We start from the raw sequence: 19396 nt of genomic DNA on the forward strand, positions 1-19396 counted from the left end.
ATGGGCCAGCCCACCGAAACGATAAGCGAACAGCAGCCGCCCCTCTAGACGCGAATCCCCATCACACGTTCTCTCAATGTGCGACGCCACAGTGCTCTGTGAGCCGAAAGCGACGGCTCGTGTGGTGCCAGCGCGGCGTGTACAACGATTTCCGCTGCACTGCACATTGGAACTCCTGGTCCGCGGGGACAGTTGTCGTCGCAACCTGTCCGGGTCCTTGGTCACGACACTGCCTTGCACGGCATACATCGTGCATACTACATATACACTGCTGCCTCAATCCCGCTATCGTGGATCGCATGTACCGTAAAAGTTGCCACTGCCCAGTCACTGTGAGACAACATCTCACCGCTTGACAGTCCTGACTCTGGTGTGGCGCCGTTTGACTGGTGCAAGACGAAGCGTACAACCTCTCGTCGCCTTGCCCAACCGACCCCGCTAGCCAGCGCTTCTTTTGCCTTGGCCAACGTCCAACGCCCATGCGCTGTGCTTATTTCCTGCGGATGACATGGCCCGATGAGCAAAAAATTCCATTGGCAATGACTGAAACGACAAAAATAAAGGAAGCGAAATAAAAAAGCATAAATGGCGAGTTGGCTGGCTGGCGTGACTCGGACAGCCGTGACAGGGGTGAGGGTCGGTTCCTGGGGTGTGGTTTTGGTTCCTTATTCTCTCGGCCACTCCATGCCCTCGCAGGCAACCGAATGTGATGGAGGCTGCTGGTGCAACCGCTTGCCGAGCCATCCGCTCCGGTGTGGGTGAAGATTGGACGTTGAGAAAACAAAAAAATGGAAAAAGGAGATTGCTGTGTGATTTCAACGGCATCAAGCACTAACCCTTTCTTTTTTGTTGCATTTGAGATGTGTTTTTTTCTTTTCTTTTTGTTGGTGCTTTGCGTTCGATGCGGCACCCCCGGCCAACGGACGTGAGGGCATCTTGGGTTAGGCCTTGGCGTCATGTCCGATCGCGTCTGAGATCCCGCACTCCGCTCTTTGCCCATCCCTGACCCAAACACCAGGCCCGGGTTTTGATGGAACTCTCTGCAACTCTGCTTCGAACGGGGGAGCGGGACGTTGCCGTTGGCGCCTCAGGCATCTCAAAGCCTACTATGTAATCCTTCCAGATTCCTCCATGCACCGCTGCTTGGGTTTTGTGCCCGGGTCCTGCCACCCGCTGCCGCTTAGTCACCCCCACGTGATGCGGCGATCGATCCCCGGTCCACCAACCCGAGCATCCCAAGCTCCCAAGCCACACCTCTACCGCGTCGTTGTCGTTGTCGTCTCCACCGCTTCCGGCACACCAGCGAGTCGTCGTCGACAACAAGCTTCTCTGCTTCCTGGTCACCATGCCGTTCCTGGGTCTGCCCGCTCTCCAGAAGCAGAGCCTGCTCGTAGAATTGTACGTCGCCGTCAGGCCGCTGCCTCTCACGCCCGCCCCTAACAATGAAACAGCGCGAGCCTGCGCCACGGTTGTCCTGACGGCGTCTACGTGAGCATTACCCCTGGCGACGCCTCGCTGTGGACTGGAGTTCTGTTTGTGCGAAAAGGTGCGCTGTTCGACAACTGACTTTTCCTCGCCATGAAACACCAAAGAAGGGAGCCTTTGACTTTTTTCCCCTTCACTACTCTCAGCTGACGTTGGGCCGCGGTTTCAAGGCCCGTATGCACCCGCGATCCTTCGACTTCAGATTTCTTTTCCGTCTGCCTATCCCACCGTGCCTCCGCTCGTAACCTTCTCCACCGATGTCTTTCATCCTCTGGTCACGCCTCTCACCACTTATACGTATACGACCGCTTCGGCCAGTGGGGAGACTGTCAGTGCCACGGATGAGGACCGATTGCCGCCTGGAGGATTCAGTTTAAGACATGGTTTTCCCCAATGGTTTGAGCGCAGCCACCGCGGTGCGACTCGGGCCAGCACGCTCGAGGTTCCGGGCAGTAATGGCGGTGAGCCCAACGCGGCAGCAAACTTCCAGCCTCCGCCCATTGCAAAGATGCTCAAGTATATTCAAGCTTCGTTTACCGACGAGTCCATCCTGGATTCGGTCACGGCCGAGTCTGCCGCTAATCCCGGGGCGTACCATGCTTGGCGCTCCTACAGAGAAACTCAATTGGCAGGAGAGCTACAACCCATGACCAAACCCAACTCTGCCCCAACTGACAGGTCTCGCCGCCCAGGTGAATGGAACTGGGAAGGCGTCTGGGAAGAGAGAGTGAAGAAGGGCATCGAGAGCAGTATTTCAGACTCTGTCTTGTATGGAGCAGGGGCAGAGGGCGACGATGTTGTGAGTTTGCTCCCGCACAAAGTAAAAGTAACGACAACTCATGACGGTAGGTCCGGTTTGCCCAAATCGACAAGGAGACGTTTGAAAAAGCAAAAGCAAGGCTGTTGAAACCGACTTGAGCAATTGGATAGCGAGGAAATTCAGGCGCAGTTGTTGCAGATTTGGCAATGTTGGTAGTTGGATTGAGTCTTTGCACGTCGTCCATGAGATGGGTGCCTTCCCAGTGTCCTGAGCCTTCCTTCGACAGACTGAAGGTGCCTTGGTAGGTTGCAAGAAGCATGTGCAGGCCCTTGAGATCCGACGTTGGAAGGAGGAGCCATTGATCGCTTCTCAATCCGGTAAGATGACTGCACCTTCACGGCTACCAACGTCGCAGTCATCATGCTCGACCCCGCTGTTGAAAAGATGCAAGTTCAACACCCGTCTCGAAGCGCAAAGATGCTGCCCGCTGCCAAGTCTTCGATGCCGCTTCCTCCCAACGCTCGGTCGACCAGCGAGATCAAAGTCCGGAAGAGAAGGGAGGATAGGTCCTCGACTTCAAGCTGCAGCACCAACCAACTGCTCGATGAAGCCGAAAAGGACTCGACCAAGTTCTCGTCTTCGTACAGCCTGCGCTCCGAAGACTCTCTGGAGCCTTTGTCTACTGTCAGCTCGTCTCTGAATCTGGCTCCCAATGGCCCGAAGCGCAGATCGTCCAAGAAGGTCCTTGCCAAATTCATGGGGACGATTCAGAACAACAAGACACCTTCGACTCCGGTACGAAACGGGCAGTCCGACGGTAGCCTTTTCCGGAAGCTGTCGATGAAGAGCAAATCCACACTTCACCCACGGTCAAGAAGCTCAGATGTCTCACTTGCAGTATCCTCGTGAGTTTGGGCTCTTGGCGTGCACACGAGATGCTTCTCTCGAATCATTGTACATCATGCTTCCACGATGCTAACGCGGCAAAGAGCCTTGGATACGTCGAATAGTCAATCTGCCCCCAAGGCCGGCCCAACAAGTCTCAGTTTCTTTCTGGATGGCGCGCCTCAGTCTCCCTCGCCCTTGGCCGCCAGCTCCCGCAGCCCACAGGCAGCCTTTGCGACTAAACCACCGCCGATCCTTACCGTTGATCTCAATGTGATGACTGAGCTGGAAACTTTGAGTCTCTATGAAGAGCGGGTCATGTGGGTTGCCGTGGAAGCGAGTGGTGTCGTGAAGATGAGGGATGAGCCCAGCAAGATGTCGACAGTCGGCTTGGATGTTGTGGTGGTTCTTGACAACTCGTATGTTGGAGCCCTTGGTTGACATCACGAACCCCACCAACGCTTGGCTGACCTTGCATCAAGCCGATTCGCTTCTCCAGAAAGTCTCGAGATCGCCTGCGACATTGTCCTCCACATTGCCAGTTTGAGCACTGAAACTGACGATCGGATCGCCGTCTTTTGCACGAGTTGTCGACATTTTTCGAATGCCCCAAAGGATTCAGGTTGCCTACTTCACCCTCTCCGACCAGCCAACCTTGCTGCCATCAGGAACGAAATTGCGAGTATCAAAAGTTTGGCCGAACAGCCTCCGCCGGCCAGCTCGGATCTGCGGGAAACTTTGCTAGAGGCCATCAAAGTTTTAAATGAGCCGAGTGATAGGTCCGTTGAGCCTCTCCGTCGGGAGCGGAGCCACTTGTTCGTGCTGTCTCCGCGGGTGATTGGAGAGCCCCTGGCCAATGAGGGCTTGCTTCTTCCTCAACTCCATTGCGTCTGCACAGCGGTCATTCCATACTACCACACGACATGTCCAGCCTCGAATGAATGGATATTGCCCATGGCCCTGCGTCTCAACTTTGACCAGACTGGAATTGCCAAAACGGACTGCGACCACCTCTTGGCCCAGGTCGCTGACGTCCTGGCCTATGCGAGGATGGGGAACTCGTCTGGCCACATAACTGATCTCCAGCTTGACATTAGATCATCTACCGGCTGTGCTGTTGAGAGTATGCTTGGTACACTCTCCTGTGATGTTCTCAGTCCTGGACAAACGGTGTCGACTCTCGTCAGGGTTAAAGTCCCTGCCGTAGTACCACCTGGGCACAATGTGCAGCCGAGTGGAGCACGCAACGTTGACGATGCTTTTGCAGACTTGGAAATGCTCCTAGGAGAAACATTTACAGGACTCTTCACGGTAAAGGCTCACTACAGACAATCCCTTTTCCCGGAAAACAACTTCGTCACGGTTGAGAGCACTTGTCGAATCAAGAGGCCGAATCCGCCCTCGGTGTGGAGCATTTCACCACCAACAGACATATACTACACTTGGAGGGCTGAAGCCGAGCTCTACAAGCGCTTCGTTTTCCTTGTGGCCACCCAAGACCCGCCACTAGTTGCTCTGGAAACTCTGGCAACCTTTTACGAGAATAAGCGATGCTCACTGCCTTGCTCAGGCTACATTGAGCGCGTCCGAACAGAGCTACTCCACCAAATCGAGGCTCAAACGCCCACCCCATCCATCGTGAGTAGGACCAGCCCGTCCACTCCAACCCAAGCGCGGCAGTATTCATCCGTAGATCCAATCACTCCCACGCACGTCAATCACCAACAGCCTCGACATTACCCCTCACACCCCCACTTCTCCTTCTCTCCACACGATAGTCTGCGCTTCACAGCATGCAAGCCTACAACGCCAGCCCCGCAAACAGCACATCGCGCCGCGTCCGCCTCTCCTGTCCTGCACTCCAAAATGCCCCCACGCCCAGATCACAGTCCGCAGCCGGCGACTCCCTTTCCCACCAGCACTGGCTTGGTAGACACGCCACTGCCCAACACCTCTGCAGTCCGCAGCGCGGCTGTCGCCGCCGGAGCAGCCGCCGCGTCTTCTGGCTCCCCCGGCGGCTCCGCCCTCATGATGGCCAACAACAGCTCTCCCATTGCCCTATCGACCCGCTCGTCGTCGTCGCCCATCGACGAGGCTCGCGCCATCTGGCGTCATATGCGCCGCAACGTGTCCACGCGCGGCCGCACCGCTCGCGACATGCCGTCGTGGCCAGCCGGATATCGCCGGACAATCGTTGAGGCCGGCGAGGCGATTGGCGCCGCCGCCGCTGTCAGAGCTGCTGGTTCCGCAAGCAACGAAGGCTCCAACGGCGTCATCGCTGGCAGTCCTCCTCCCACCTGCCCAAACACGCCGTCCAATGCCGCCGATGTTGGCAGAGCGCTGATGCGCGATCGCCGCGAGCAGAGGGAGCGCGAATGGAAGCGCAAGGCGCTGGCGAACAAGCGCAGCATTGGCGCCGATACGCTGAGGAGTTTGGCCATGGGCGGAGAGGGCTTTGATGGAGTCGTCGTGGGCGAGGGGGAGGGCAGGATGGGCTCGCCGTGGTTGTAGGGAGGGGTTATGGGAGGGGGATAATACGGGATGGTGAATGAATCGTTCGAGGGTGGCGGCTTTCCCATGATGTTGCATCACATAGGTGTGCTTCTTCGCTTCCATGCCATTTTTCGTAGTCGGCAGCATTATGAAGAGACGACGAGCAGTTCAGTAGAAGGACAGGATACATACACATTACAGGACTTTGATAAATCACCATCAATATTTCATTTATTGCTCTGCTTGCGGCAAGGACGTGAGCTATTTTGGTGATGGCCTTGGGATGACAGCAGCTGTCACAGCAACGAATTGAGGACAGGCTGCGTTTTTGATTCGAACGAGGAAAAGGACCATGAGTATGAATAGAGGCGGCTCTGCGTTTTGGGCAGGCAGCATTGTCTTTTTGGAGTCTGATGAACATCGAGTTTCGACGCCTCTTTATTCTACTCTGCCCAGCAGCAGCAAGCAAGCACCCTTCCTTGCTCGGGTTTGCAACCCAAATGAAGAGATGAAGAGATTATTCTGGAAGACTAGAGGCGATGCCGACACCACTGGGGTGTTTGTAAGATGAACCCAGGCACCCAGGCTACATCGTCAGTCCACTTTCTTCAATGCCAAAACAAACTTGCTTGGAATATATTCGTTCGATTTGAAATATCAAGATTTCCAGCTGAGCGTTCGTCCTGCTGTTGGTATCTGAGGGCGAGAGTCGGGGGTGCTAGGGGATGATGCAGCAGAAAGACCAAAAAGCTTCTTAATTTTTTTTTCATTTTTGGAGCTCTATTCTTTTGAGTAAAGTTCTCCAGTTCACATCATCCGCCCTCCTCCAGCTTCCTCGTCTCCAGCAGCCATATCCCCATCGCCATCCCGTCCAGCAGCAGCGCCATCATCCCACCAAAAGCTGACGCTGAAGCTGGGCCCCAGACTCGTCACGTAGTGCCACCAGCCCTTGGGCACGTACAGCGCCTCGCCGGCGCCGAGCACCGCGTCGACGCCGCGCGCGGCTAGGAACTCGGGGTGCTGCGCTTCGAACGCCTGGCGCCGCAGCTCTTTCTCTTCCTTCTGCTGCTGGCGTAGCCCTTCGGATGAGGGGTTGTTGTTGTCGTCGGCAGCGGATGTACGGCGGGGCGCGCTTTGGTCTTCGCCATCTCCCTCGAGCTCAATCGCCACGCCCACGTCTACCTCGCTCGTGTTGCCCATGTCGACGCCGTCGGCGCCGACGCCGCGCGCGTGCATGGCGGGCGAGAGCGCCGGCGCGTAGAGCCGCACGTACTTGGCGCCGACGACTTGGCAGAGGATGTTGTGGTAGGGGTCGGTGTGCAAGGGGGAGATGGTGGAGGCGGGGCCGAACCAGGCGTTGATGAGTGGGAAGTCTGGTGGTGGTGATGGTGGTGGTTGGGTATTTGTTGTTGTGGCGGTGGGGGATGAGGTTGACGTTGAAGGGGGCGGAGGAGGCTTGGAAGGGGGGTTTGTGTGGCAGTAGTCCGGCACGCCTATGTCGGCGCGGAGAGCGGGAATCTGTGAGAGGAGGTCGTGCTGCGCGAGGTAGCCAGTGGCTGGTGGTGGTTGCTGGCCTGTCGCAGTCATGTCTCTGTCTTCGTCTTCGTCTCCGCCCTCCTCATCTCCATGTTCCCGGCTCGCAAAATCACCTTCTCCTCCCAACGCTCCTCTTTCGTCGTCACTGCCAGGCGTTTCGAACATGAACCGCCGCATAAACTCCCTCACACTCATGATGCGCTGGCCCCATCCCTCGTCCGTGTAGCTGCGGCCCACCTCGACGGGCACCAATCTCCTCCCGCCCAGCGTGCGCCGCAGCAGGTAACGCGGATCGGACCAGCGACGGTGCGGGTCGGCGAGTGCGGGCCAGTGGGTCAGCGCGTTGGTGATGATTAGGGGACTAGGAAGGTCGAGGATTTCATCATCGTTGTTGGTGTTCTCGTTCTTGTCGTGTTTGGGATTGGTGGTCTTGGCTTGATCGAGATGGGCCTGGAAAGCGTCGAAGCCAAACGTCTGCGCGTCGACGCGTGGGATGGGGTTGCGCAGCGGTGGTGGCGGGATTGTTGGTGCTGGAAAAGAGGAGGGGCATTTCCATGTCGACGTCTTGGGCGGAGAAGAAGCTTGCGTCATTTCCCCATCCTCTTCCTCACCACCAGCACAATGATCCAACTTCCTCCTCTTGCTTGTCCTGCCACCTTGGTCTTGATCTTCACCCTCCGCCGGCAGCTGTTCAACACCATCCCCGTCCGTTGCCAACAACTCCTCCAGCCCTGCAAACGCCCATTCAAACACCTCCTCCCTACCCACACCTCCCCCTATAATCAACCCCATGTCTAGCACGCGGACGACCTCGTCCAGCCACCTCTCCACCTTGCTCTCTTCGCCATGTGCTTCTTCGAGCAGCTCCACACACCGCCACAGACAGCCCTCTGCCCACGCTCTCAACCAACACGCTGGCACGTCCTTGTAAGGGAACGCGTGAATTTTGGCGTGTGTGAGCCGCAACACGGCTAGCGGCAGAGTCGGCAGCAGCGACGTGACGCTGCTCCCGCATGCGTGCAGAGCATCTCCAGGTGACAGCGGAGCGGACAAGTGGGCGCGGAGGAGAGATGATAGTGTCGAGCGCGTTAGGGGTCGTGGCAGGGAAGACACGGGTGGAAGATTTGAAGGAGGCATGGGAAGAGCCTGCGTGATGGAGCCCGGCATGCGCGCGTTTTCTGACAACGCATCCGAGAAGGCGGGGAAAATGGGAGATTGCGCAAAGGCGTCGCTGCGTCCATCTGTGACTACTTTCGCAACGTGCGTGACGGCAGCCGCGCCGCCGTCGAAAACAACGCCGTGGTCGTTGGACATCTGGTGTGACGAGACCGTTGTGTTGTCGTCGACAGCGTAGCCATCATCATCCCCACATCTTGCTCCATCTTCGTCCGCATCGCCATTCGTCGGCGGTGGTAGTCGCAGGAGCGTCCTCTTCATCCTGATGAGTAGGGAATTTAGTGGCGTCTAATCTTCCCACTTCACCTCCTGTGCCCTAGCTCTTCACCGAGACCCCCTTCCGTCCGTCTCGCCACGTCCCAAACCAACAAGGCACGACTATACTGGCTGCCCGGGGCTCGGTTTGAATTTCGTCAATGGTGGATTTCGTCCGTGAAAGCGTGATATGCAATTTGAGGGTTACTAGAATCCTGCATCACTTGGTCGGTAAGGGCACGGGCAGTGAGAGTTGGTTGGTTGGTTGGTTGTCAGAGCATCAAATGCACTCATGCGCCGCACCGCACAGCCACTTCCAGCCCTTGCCAGCCGAATAATGTGGAACGTCAGAGGCGTGGCGTCAGCCTCGTGCACTGGCCACGCAGACGCCACAACGGCGCGACCTACGCCACACACCTGCCAACGCCACGTTATGACACTCTGAAAACTTGCCGTGGTCTCGTAGACGGCGGATGGGCTGAGCAAGTATCTCAGATCAACGTGCACGTCTCGGCTCTCAGTCCGACAGCCGCTCTATGTGAATGGAGGTATAGTCATGTGAGATGGAGGGTAGTAGATAACCAGCGGGATGATTCAGATTCAGATCGATGACGGGCAGCTACTCTGTGTCTGGGCGATGACATGCAGTGTTGGCAGCCAGCCTTGGCTGCAGAGAGGATGACGTCGCGGCTTTCAGCCAGACGAGGAAGTACTCATACAGTCAGTTCTGCTGTTGGGAGAGAAATCGTTTGATTATTTCATCCAACTTCCGCTATTGTGATCCAAGGCGGCCCTGCTCATGTTATAGCAGGCCGCAACAACAGGCCACGACCAAGGCCTCGGTCCAAATTCTCTGCATCTGGTCCTGCGACCGACATATAACTATACTTTCGTTCATTCGTGACAAATAGCCCCCATATCGCCGTTAACCAAAAAAAAAAAAAATCAAAAAATCAAAAAATCCATGACCCATACGGCTCGCCCGCCCCATGCTCCTAGCTGCTGGAAAAGATCAAGTGGAGAATCATTCGCATAAGGGATATCTTGCGCAAGATAAAGACTGAAGTAGATAGCCAACCAACAAAATCAAAGAACGAAAAAGACGGAAGAAGATATCGAGGTGCGCTCAACAAGGAGTTGTTGCGCACTAAAGCTTGAAAGGGGATTCGAATACTTGGGCAATCCCAAGTTTATCGACAAAGATAATCGTCACGCCGGAGGAGACTGCGGATCTTGAGACTTTGGCGACTTCGGCTGCAATGGCGACACAGGCGACGAAGCATCGGATGCTCTTCGCGCGGTCCATCGTCCCGCAGCGCCATTCTCTACCTCGGATTCGGCATCATGGCGCCCCTCAACGATGCTAGGGGGCGCATTGACGGCCGGCGACGTATTGCGCGGCGTCAGCTCGAACGAGTCGCCCTCCTGCAGTGAACCTTGCTGCGAGGACCGGTGTCCGAAGCCGATTTTGAGGCCACCCAGATCGTGCAGGAGTACTCTCGAGCCGCGACGCGGCGACGCAAAGTCTTGCGTTCGAGTGATGCTGCTGGTCTGCGACGGAGCTCGCATCGTAGCAGACGACGTGCTCGGGGGCGTTGCGACGTCTAATAGACCGCCAATGTCGAAAAAGGAGACGCTTGGTTTGGATGCGGAGTGGATTTGCTTTGGCTGGATGGAATCGACGCTGAGGTGCGGATCTACGGCGAGGTCGTCGCTGGTTCTGTTACTGCTCGAAGCTGCATCCGGAAAACGCCAATCGCCGCCAATGAATGAAAGCTTGGGGTTGGAGTAGCTGGCCTCTGCCGGTAGTGCGAGGGGTGCTGGTCGAGGAACACTGGTCCGAGCTTCCATATCTGGTCCCAAACGCCATGCCGCCCCGTCTCGAATGAGGTCCTCGTCGCTACCCCATTGTACAGTGGTCAAAGTCGGGCGGCGCGACGAGGCGCGGTCAGTTGTGTCGGTGCTTGAGTTCCACTTGTACTTTTGCTTCTTGACCCCACGGTCTCGCAGGAAGGACCCCAAAACCATTGCGTTCGAGACGGCAGCTGCACCGAGGATTTCTCCCGACGCAAAGACTGTCCGGTACTGCTGGCGGCCACGGTGTTCAATCACTTGCGGAACGCGCGTGGCGGTGATGGCAATAAGAATGGACGACATGGAAAACACCAGAACAAGACGAAACTTCTTCTTCAGCGGCAGTGTAGACTTGACGACCATCGGAATCGGAAACGCGATGAGCAAAATGTCGGTAATGACATCACACGCTCCCATGGTGATGAGATGGCCATAGCCCAGTCGGCACTTGGGACCTGGATCCGGGACGACCTGCCAATAATGACTAAAAGGCTGGCATTCGGCCAGTGTCGCAATGACAACGGCGATGAAGGTTGCCAGCAAGAAGAAACGAACAAACTTGACGAGGATCTCGTACTCGCGTCGCCAAAGCGATTTGACCATGCGGGCCAGGAATTCACACACGCCGAGCTTAGCGGTCCAAATGCTGCGTGCTGTTAGTAATGACCCGGAACCAGAGCCAATTGCTTACAAGCCAGCATAAAAGATGCGCGCGCACAACACAAGGCGAGAACCAATCTCGTGCTGTCGAATGCGACGCTCGTCACCAGCCAGGGCGGCGGCATCCACGTTGTTTGTGCCATAGAGCAGAATGACATGGACAAAGGCCATGCGCGTCATCAATGGAATGATGCTCAGCGCCATGACCTTGTCCTCGCGGAACAAGCGCTCGGTCCGCACGAACCGACCAGAGAGGCGGAAGAGGATGATGACCAAGGAAAAGCAAGTGCACCACCAGCTGAAGAGCAGAGTCGGATGGTTCGCCTCTCGCGAACGCGGCTCTGGGGGCGCCTCATCGTATATGGCGCGTGGGTAGATGTCGACCATGGCCGTCGAGAAGGAGCTCACCACCTCCGCAGAGGGGTGAGCCGTTTTTTGAATTTGCAGTCGATGTCAAGAGCGGTCGCTTATCGTGCGCGCGAGTAAGATGGTCTCCGGAGAGAGAATGATGTATGGTGCCGGGATGGGCAGGCATGGACCATGTCTGCTTTGGGGGCAGGGTTTTGGGGTCGCGGGAGGATCAAGTAGAGATTTGTATCGACGACAGAAGAGAGAGAGAGAGGAGAGACTTGTACATGGAAAGAGACAGACGGAGGAGAGGACAAGGCGCAGAGGAACAAGGCAGAGACGGATGGTTGGGGGGCTGCTTAGTACATGTAAGTAAGGCGGCTTTGTCTTGGGCTCTGGGCTCTGGCCGACTTTGTGATGGGAAACGGGGGTCTCAAATGGATGGCTGTGATAAGAAGTCTCGCTTGGAGGCAAGCCATTTCAGCTGGACCAAATGTCGGTGGCGAGGCAGCGGCGCATTGCGATTGACGGGCGCGAAGAATGCAGAAACTCTCCATGTCGTCAACTCGGACTCGGACACGGCACGTACGGCTGGATGGAGATGGATGTCGGCCATGGCAAAGGCTCAGGCTCAGGTCAGGATGGCCGAGGAGAACAAATCCTTGAGAAATGTTTGGACGAGTACTCTTTTCAAGAAGAAACCCCGCGCTCGCTTCATCCTTCATGTCGGGGCTGAGAAACGGCCCTAGCGACTCGCTCCATGTCCGCCTTCTCTACTCGTCCATATCAACAACACCAACATAGATAACATCTCCAACTTCCTCCCACGCGACCACTCACCACGCCGCACCACGCGAGGAGCCCGCCGTCGCCCGCCAGCCTCACTCGCACACACAACGCCAATCAGCGGCGCAACCGTCAGACGCGCTGTACATCCCATGGACCGCTCCGGTACCTCTAACCAAGAGAGCCAACTCACCCGGCCGCGCATATGGCGGCGAACTCATGACCAAGGCGCCCGCCTCACCTGACCCCGCCGCCCTCTCTATACATGTACATCAACCGTACCTCGCCGTACTCTCACAGCCCTCTCCGCCCAGCATCAGCGCACCGCAGCCCAATCCACCCGCCGCCTTCTCCTTTGTCGTCATCCCGCAGACCGTCGTCTTGGTCGATGCCGTCGCGACTCCTTGACATTCATTGAAAGGGTCCATCCCGTCAGCGTCCGGCGACGCCGCAACCGCGCTCCCGTCCCGCTAGAGTCCCGTCGCTCTCACCGTCTGCTAGGGTAGCCGGTCGCCATGTACTTAGCGTCCGCCTTGTCGCGCGTCTGGGATCACTCTTTCACGCTTCCAATATCTTCTCTCACCTACACCAGCGCGCCCGGCCATTGCCCTCACCCACGAGACGCCGCATTTGAAGAGCCTTTCGCCCCATCTCTCTCGACTCGAACACAGTCCAGACGCCCTCGTCACGTCCCCTGCGCCCAATCCTCAATCCTCCCTCCAACGAGTCCTGGCAACAATGCGCCGCTGCGCCCGCCCCCAGAATTCCCGGCGCACGCACACCCAACCTGTAGGTCGCTTCGCAACAGCTCAACATTGCAAAAGGTAGGATGAGATGGACCAGTGACACAAAGGCGCGTGCGCGGACAAGTAAAGAGAACGAGCATCCGCCAAACACCTCGTGCGAAGGCCGACCCAACATCCCCGAGCGCGCGATACCGACACCCAGTACACCGACGACGAGGCTGAGCTCGGGCTGCCTAGGTAGGTTGCTAGCTATCATCATGCTGCTTTGCTTTGCTGGAGATGAGGACGTTGCGACACAAGAGGCGCCAGGCAGACAGGCAGGCAGGCAGATAGGCAGACACGCGCTTGTTTCGGCCACCAACACGCGCTGGTGTGTTTGTACTGCCGGGGCTTGAGGTGAGGTGAGGTGGGCTGAGCGGCGCGGGTTTGGAGAGCACGCCTGCCTGTTGTGTGTTACCGAGAGATGGAAAGATAGGCAGGCATTGCAGAGGGCACAATTCGTAGGCCGGTAATACATAGACGTCAGTGCATTGGGGGGGCATTGCGGTGACTTGAAATCATAAAATTTGAATATGGATTCCCTGGACGCTTGGAACCGAAAAAGGGAATACCGTGCCACCGTCTATAAACTACCTTGCCGGCGCCTTTGTTGTACCGAAGAGGACGTCAAAATGATCAAGGAGATACACCTATGAAAGACATGATCCCAGCGCTTTTAAGGGGAAAGGAGGGGGTGTCATCAACATAGAAAAACAAAAGGGAGACTATGCATCAACGTTGCGGCGGTTCTCACGCCACAACGCCGTTTGCTTGCACCTGCGGCTTTTCCTGGGCTGAGCCATTCACCAGCGTCTTGCCGTTGTAAATGTTGTCCAGCACCAGTCTTAGGGCAGTCAGGAAGCGGCTGACTTCTTCCTCGGTGCCCACCGTGACACGCAGGCAGCCGTTGCAGCCCAGCTCCTTGCCTCTGAATCGGACGACGACGCCCTGCTGCTCTGCCAGGCTCTCGTACACCTTGAGTGCGACGCCATTGTCCGGCTTGCCGCCTTCCTCGGCAGGCTTGTCCAGCATCTCGACGAGCAGGAAGTTGGCATCGCGGCCGCCGAGGAAGCGTCCGACACCAGGAATCTTCGGCAGCTCGTTGAGCAGACGGTCGCGCTGGACGATGATCTTCGCGCGCTTCTTCTTCATGATGGCCAGGTGGCGCGGTGACAGCGCCTGCCGGGCAATCTCCGACGTCGGGTTCGAGATGTTGTAGGGTGCCTTGAGGCTGTTTAGCAGGCGAGCAATGGGTGCCGACGTGAATGCTGCGCCCAGCCGGATGCCTGCCAATCCAAAGGCCTTGGACAGCGTCTGCATAACCACCAAGTTGGGCCACTCGGTAACCCATTGTGCGAAACTAGCTTTCGGCTCGGCAAAGTCGACATAGGCCTCATCGACGACGACGACACCATTCCATGTTGGGTGGTTCAGAACAGCTTCGACCGATTCCTTGGAGACGAGGGCGCCCGTCGGGTTTCCAGGCGAGCAAATGTAGACGAGCTTGATGAGCGAGCCCTCGGGGCCGCTGAGCACCTCGTTGATACCGGCGGCGTCGAGCGCGAAATCTTGGTCTGAGAGGAGCGGCACCTTGACGATGCCCACGTCGTTGATGGCAGCCGAAACGCTGTACATGCCGTAGGTAGGGGGACATGTGAGGATCTTGTCGCGGCCCGGAGCGCAAAAAGCGCGCATCAATGCGTCGATGGCCTCATCTGAGCCCACGCCCACGAAGAGGTTGTATGGTGTGATTTTCTTGGTTGTGTGGTGGTTGGTGTTGCGGAGGTTGGCAAGCAGCTGCTTGAGCTCGGTTTGGTGGCTGCCAATTGTCAGCAGCAGGATCAAATTGACAGCGGGTCGTGTTGTTGGGCTTACGGGTCAGGGTATCGGTTTAGGCAGTTGAAGTCGACCTCAATGTTCTGCTCGGCGCCGTAGAAGCCATTTCGGAGCTTGCCGCTGCCCTCGAGGGCGATGCCCGGACCGAAGGCATTCTCATTGGCGTCAAGCAGGACATTGGTGCCGTCGTCTTTGTAGTCACTGCATCATCAGCTATCAGGATACATGGCGGCCGGTGGTTGACAACTTACTCTCGCGCGCAACGGTAGGGTTCGAGGGCCAGGATGTTTGGACGGGCGCAAGTTTCGAGGTTGAAGGCGTTCTTGTGGACGCCGTTGGTGTCGTTGGTGCCGTTGGGAGTCATGGTGAAGGTGTGGAGGGGGGATTGTGGTTCGAGAGGTGCTGGCGACGGTGGTTTTTAGATGGAGGACCCCGAGGTCGCTATGACTCTATCAGGCCCCACTTCCTTTCATCATTCCCCGATCTTTCTTCACCAACACATCAGTATGCCGTAGCAGCTCACTAACCACCCACCCATGGCTGCGTCCTTGACCCCTTTGGATCTCGTTCTACCATCACCCGAGCTAAGGTGAGGCGAGCGTGCTCCAGGCTGTCCAGTACGACGTTAACAGATGCAGCGCCTGCATGATAGCGACCACTTCGCGCGTATCAGCTACCGCTCTCCCCCGGCCATCTACGTCACTCACCCCATGCCATCACCACCACCGGGACCTGTGCAGCTCCTTGTCATGTGCGCCGCCTGACTTGGTCTGGAGCTCGACCCCCGATGCAGAATAAAACTGCTAGTTACTCCGGTCCCGACTCCACCACATGTTGCATTTCGGCCGTGTTATGGTTTGACGTTGCATCCATTCACAACCATTGAGTGACTCCTCTCCGTGTAAGCGAATACGCAAGATGGATACCAGCAACAGTGACTCAAGATAAGTTTTCGCAATGACTCCCATGCCTGTTTGGACGGAGTTTAAATGCTTCAATTCGGTCCAAACAGCAGACATTGACTTCTTTTTGATCAATCTGGCGAGTTTCTTGTTTGGTTTGCGATTGTCCCCATTTCACTCATTCCAGCGTCATGGTTGCTTCATCTTCACCTCGCTGCCGCGTGCGCTCAGCATTACCTAACCTCCACTACGGCCGCTTTTCTCCTGGCCCCAAAAACTCATTGACAGACGTTCCAGGAGTTCTCTGTCACACCCAGTCCATTATCGAGCCCGCGACTTCCTCTCACGGTCCAATCAATACCGGTGTCACTACCATCCTCCCCCGAGCCGACTTCTTTCACAAAGCATGCTACTCGGGCATATTTCGTCTCAATGGTTCTGGGGAATTGACGGGATCTCACTGGATTGAAGAGACGGGACTGTTGCATTCACCAATCATTCTGACAAACAGCTTCTCGGTTGGGGCCGCTTACCAAGGCATCTACGAGTACTGCATCAAGCACTATCGCAACGAAGAAAATGGAGAAGCGGATTGGTTCATGCTCCCAGTCGTCGGCGAAACGTACGACGGAATCCTCAACCACGTGTCCGCATTGGCAGTCAAACCCGATCACATTGTCCATGGCATCACCAATGCAAGTGCCGACCCAGTGCCAGAAGGCAATACGGGCGGCGGTACAGGCATGATATGCCACTACTTCAAGGGCGGAACGGGCACCTCCAGCCGCATCATCACCGCCGATCTTTCCTGCTCCGCCTCCGCCTCCACCTCCGCTCCCCACAACTCCGCCGAATGCCCCACATACACCTTAGGCGTCCTCGTCCAAGCTAATTACGGTAGGATGCGAGATTTTCGCATAGGAGGTGCGCCCATCGGCAGGCTGCTCGAAGAGGAAGCCCAAGCCGCCGCACATAAGCAGCCTGAATTACCAGAGGCACAACAGCATGCCGCCGACCTGTCCACCATCGCCGCGCAAAAGGACAAAAAGGACGGCTCCATCATCATCATCCTAGCCACCGACGCCCCGCTGCATCCCCTGCAACTGCAACGTCTGGCGAAGCGCGCAGCCCTCGGCCTTGCTCGCGTCGGCGGCAACGCTCACAATCCCTCCGGCGACATCTTCCTGGCCTTTAGCACCGCGAATGAGATTCCGGTGCAGACCGTCACGGCTGGCGGCGCAGCGGTGGACCCCTGGAAGCCGAGGGAGCTGGGAATTCGGGTTGTTGATGACCAGACGATCAATTCGCTGTTCGAGGCAACTGCCGACGCTGTTGAGGAAGCCATCTTGAATGCGGTCTGCATGGCTGAGAGCATGACTGGGCTTGGTGGAAGGACTGCGAATGCGCTGCCGTTGGAGCGAACCAAGGAGTTGATGCAAAAGTATTTGTAGGTTACCTGTAAGCCGCCAAAAGAGGAATGAAAGAGACATGTGAAATTTGTCTTGAAGCACGCACATTCGAGGGCACGCAAGCCTATTTGCAACGTCAAAGGAGCAGTCGTAATTTTATGCGCCACAAGTCTTGCTACCAAATCTTGGTCCATTACATTCCCTGCCTCACTGAACAAGCAACAGCAAAGAATGCTCGGCCCGTCCCGCATCTCCTGGCAACAGATTGGCGGAAGCCGAATCGAGCAGTGGCAAACAAAACCGTCCTCCACTTCTTGATGATCTTTTGATTGGTGAAGCCGGACTCGAGGGGCACAATGCCGATCCAATTGATCATTGTCCCAATCCAATCTTCAATTCTGGCCTCGAATTTGTGCTCCAGGTCTATATAGATCCAGAGTTCCCGGTTTGTTGGCGTGTTAAGACTTGGGAGGCCGAGCCTTGGCTCAGATGTAGGAAGCAGGCGAGGACGAGGGGAGCTTGTCGGATGTTTCGTCTTTTGGTCTAAGCCGTAGGCGCCCTGATTCATGTTGGCCGGCCCTCTGCATTGCTACGTAGGTACATGTATCTGACGCGTGGCATGGCCGTCATGATGTCAAGTCCCAGACTTACACTGCCACAGTAGGTGATGGAAGAAATTCAACTTGAGCCCAGCTTCAAGTTGTCGCACACGCAGACGTAAGCGCTTGAATGCTCCTTGTGACTATCCACCCAGAGAGAAAATCCTCTCCATGTCCAAAGCAGCAAGCGCTTAAGCACCCCAAGTCTCTACGTGTTCTGACTTGGTGACGAAGATTCTCAGATGAGCAATTTCTTTCATCGCCCACCGTGCTGCCCACATTCAAGTTTACTACTTGGAAGCTTCCCAACTTGAACACTCGCTCGTAGAACTTCCAACCCTTTGTCCCGTTTGCCTGAATCACCCTCGCAGTCTCGCCATACCACGTCGCCGGCCTTCTTCGAGGTCTGCAATCTCGGCCTCCTCATAATCGTCATCAATCACAAAAACCATGACTTCACCATCATCCTCCCCATCCCAATCCTCTCGCACCTCATCATCGTCTCCCCAGTCCACCTCATCTCCACCCTCGGCCTCGTACTCATACTCACCATAATTCACCAACCCCCGATGTTCCCCCTGCCTCGCCCTGGCCTCCCTCTCCCTCGTCAGCAAATACTGCGCATGTCTCTCGCGCCTCCGCTCCCTCTCCCTCCACGCCGTCTCCGCATTCCTCTCCCACCGCCGCCGTATATCCGCCACCACGTCGGCCGCCTGCACGTCCGCGAATTCCGTCCACCCGTGCCGCACGAGCAGGTTGCACACTTGGCGCACGTGCGCCTCGAACGCCGCGCGCGAGGCCGCGAGGCAGTGCGGGCAGTAGTGTCGCTCTTCTTCCGCTTCTTCTTCTTCTTCTTCGAAGTACTCGACGTTGCTGGCTTCTGAGCCGTCGGAGTACGTCGAGTCGTCTTCTTCTGACGAGGCCGACGGAAGCGAGGATGCAGAGTCGGCATACCCTTCGTCCTCGCTGTTGCCGTCTCCGTCGCCGCCGCGCAGTCGCGGCGTTGGGTGTTGCTCGTCTTGCTGTGACTCTGGGCTGGTTGCGTTTGCTTCTCCTGCTACGTCGTCCTCATCGTGTGCATTATCTTGGTCAGTGCGGTCGTCGTCGATGTCAAAGTTCGTCACTGAAGCTGTGCCAATATCGATGTCGATGGCGTGTGGATCGGGGTCGTCGTTCTCCTGACAGGCCATGCAAAGGGTTGGGGCGTGGTTGCAGTCGCGGTCGCATTCGATTTCTAGGTGGAAAGTTGCGTTGAGGCAATAGGGGTAGTTGCGGCAGAGTAGGATGTGCGTGCGCATTTTGTAAGCACGTTACGTGAAGCTGGTGGCTCAGGGAAAGCTTTGGTGGTCCTCGTTTCGAAGGTTTACTATGATTAGAGGTAGAAGAAAGAAGTGGTAGATCTTGTAAGAAAGGGGGTGCGGAAGGGAAATTATATGAAGGCGCGCCCATCCCTGTTTTGTGGATGCAGTGCTGGTGTTGTGCTGTCATGGACCTACTCTTTCCATGGCAGCGGGAGCATTCGAATGCTCGAACTCGCTGTGCCGGGAGAGCAAGGCCATGCTGACGTCGACAAAGCAGCAGATCATGGCAACCGAACAGCAACTGGCGTCAGTAGTCCAAGAAGCAA

General features: G+C 56.6%; 9 protein-coding genes across 9 annotated transcripts; 3 read left to right on the forward strand and 6 right to left on the reverse strand.

Annotated features, from left to right (window-relative positions):
• Positions 1–370: 370 nt before the first annotated feature.
• Positions 371–1173, reverse strand: BKA78DRAFT_177783 (uncharacterized protein). The gene has a single exon (XM_066883364.1). It carries the CDS (start codon positions 998–1000, stop codon positions 491–493), a length of 510 nt encoding a protein of 169 aa, XP_066742051.1. The 5' UTR covers positions 1001–1173; the 3' UTR covers positions 371–490.
• Positions 1174–1345: 172 nt separating this feature from the next.
• On the forward strand, positions 1346–2403 carry BKA78DRAFT_332720 (ubiquitin-conjugating enzyme/RWD-like protein; the record flags this gene model as incomplete). Its single annotated transcript, XM_066890008.1, has 4 exons — positions 1346–1398; positions 1452–1546; positions 1656–2284; positions 2335–2403. The coding sequence occupies 4 exons, from the start codon at positions 1346–1348 to the stop codon at positions 2401–2403; spliced, it is 846 nt and encodes a 281-aa protein (XP_066742052.1).
• Positions 2404–2665: 262 nt separating this feature from the next.
• BKA78DRAFT_355001 (uncharacterized protein) lies at positions 2666–5641 on the forward strand (the record flags this gene model as incomplete). The annotated part of the gene is made up of 3 exons (XM_066891827.1): positions 2666–3150; positions 3235–3549; positions 3613–5641. The coding sequence occupies 3 exons, from the start codon at positions 2666–2668 to the stop codon at positions 5639–5641; spliced, it is 2829 nt and encodes a 942-aa protein (XP_066742053.1).
• Positions 5642–6511: 870 nt separating this feature from the next.
• BKA78DRAFT_226636 (uncharacterized protein) lies at positions 6512–8290 on the reverse strand (the record flags this gene model as incomplete). The annotated part of the gene is made up of 3 exons (XM_066883693.1): positions 6512–7197; positions 7306–7761; positions 7858–8290. Coding segments are annotated over 3 exons (1575 nt in total), but the record flags the coding sequence as incomplete, so codon positions are not given.
• Positions 8291–10087: 1797 nt separating this feature from the next.
• BKA78DRAFT_232465 (uncharacterized protein) lies at positions 10088–11482 on the reverse strand (the record flags this gene model as incomplete). Its single annotated transcript, XM_066883796.1, has 2 exons — positions 10088–11090; positions 11136–11482. Coding segments are annotated over 2 exons (1350 nt in total), but the record flags the coding sequence as incomplete, so codon positions are not given.
• A 1027-nt stretch (positions 11483–12509) lies between these two features.
• Positions 12510–13637, reverse strand: BKA78DRAFT_177871 (uncharacterized protein). Its single transcript, XM_066883365.1, has one exon. The coding sequence runs from the start codon at positions 13499–13501 to the stop codon at positions 12818–12820; it is 684 nt and encodes a 227-aa protein (XP_066742056.1). The 5' UTR covers positions 13502–13637; the 3' UTR covers positions 12510–12817.
• Positions 13638–13773: 136 nt separating this feature from the next.
• Positions 13774–15223, reverse strand: BKA78DRAFT_332722 (histidinol-phosphate aminotransferase; the record flags this gene model as incomplete). Its single annotated transcript, XM_066890009.1, has 3 exons — positions 13774–14842; positions 14899–15060; positions 15111–15223. 3 exons carry the CDS (start codon positions 15221–15223, stop codon positions 13774–13776), a joined length of 1344 nt encoding a protein of 447 aa, XP_066742057.1.
• A 437-nt stretch (positions 15224–15660) lies between these two features.
• On the forward strand, positions 15661–17288 carry BKA78DRAFT_177907 (peptidase family S58-domain-containing protein). Its single transcript, XM_066883366.1, has one exon. The coding sequence runs from the start codon at positions 15953–15955 to the stop codon at positions 17210–17212; it is 1260 nt and encodes a 419-aa protein (XP_066742058.1). The 5' UTR covers positions 15661–15952; the 3' UTR covers positions 17213–17288.
• Positions 17289–17933: 645 nt separating this feature from the next.
• Positions 17934–19258, reverse strand: BKA78DRAFT_177922 (uncharacterized protein). Its single transcript, XM_066883367.1, has one exon. The coding sequence runs from the start codon at positions 19065–19067 to the stop codon at positions 18129–18131; it is 939 nt and encodes a 312-aa protein (XP_066742059.1). The 5' UTR covers positions 19068–19258; the 3' UTR covers positions 17934–18128.
• Between the last annotated feature and the right edge of the window lie 138 nt (positions 19259–19396).

Source organism: Phyllosticta capitalensis (assembly GCF_038381095.1).
Source record: "Phyllosticta capitalensis strain CBS 128856 chromosome Unknown BKA78scaffold_8, whole genome shotgun sequence".
In the NCBI taxonomy this organism is placed as follows: Eukaryota; Fungi; Ascomycota; class Dothideomycetes; order Botryosphaeriales; family Phyllostictaceae; genus Phyllosticta; species Phyllosticta capitalensis.

Bases quoted from the DNA above. Each gene is read 5' to 3' on its own strand.
- BKA78DRAFT_177907 (XM_066883366.1), top strand. From the start codon at position 15,953: ATGGTTGCTTCATCTTCACCTCGCTGCCGCGTGCGCTCAGCATTACCT.
- BKA78DRAFT_177783 (XM_066883364.1), bottom strand. From the start codon at position 1,000: ATGGGCAAAGAGCGGAGTGCGGGATCTCAGACGCGATCGGACATGACG.
- BKA78DRAFT_177922 (XM_066883367.1), bottom strand. From the start codon at position 19,067: ATGCGCACGCACATCCTACTCTGCCGCAACTACCCCTATTGCCTCAAC.
- BKA78DRAFT_177871 (XM_066883365.1), bottom strand. From the start codon at position 13,501: ATGTATTACCGGCCTACGAATTGTGCCCTCTGCAATGCCTGCCTATCT.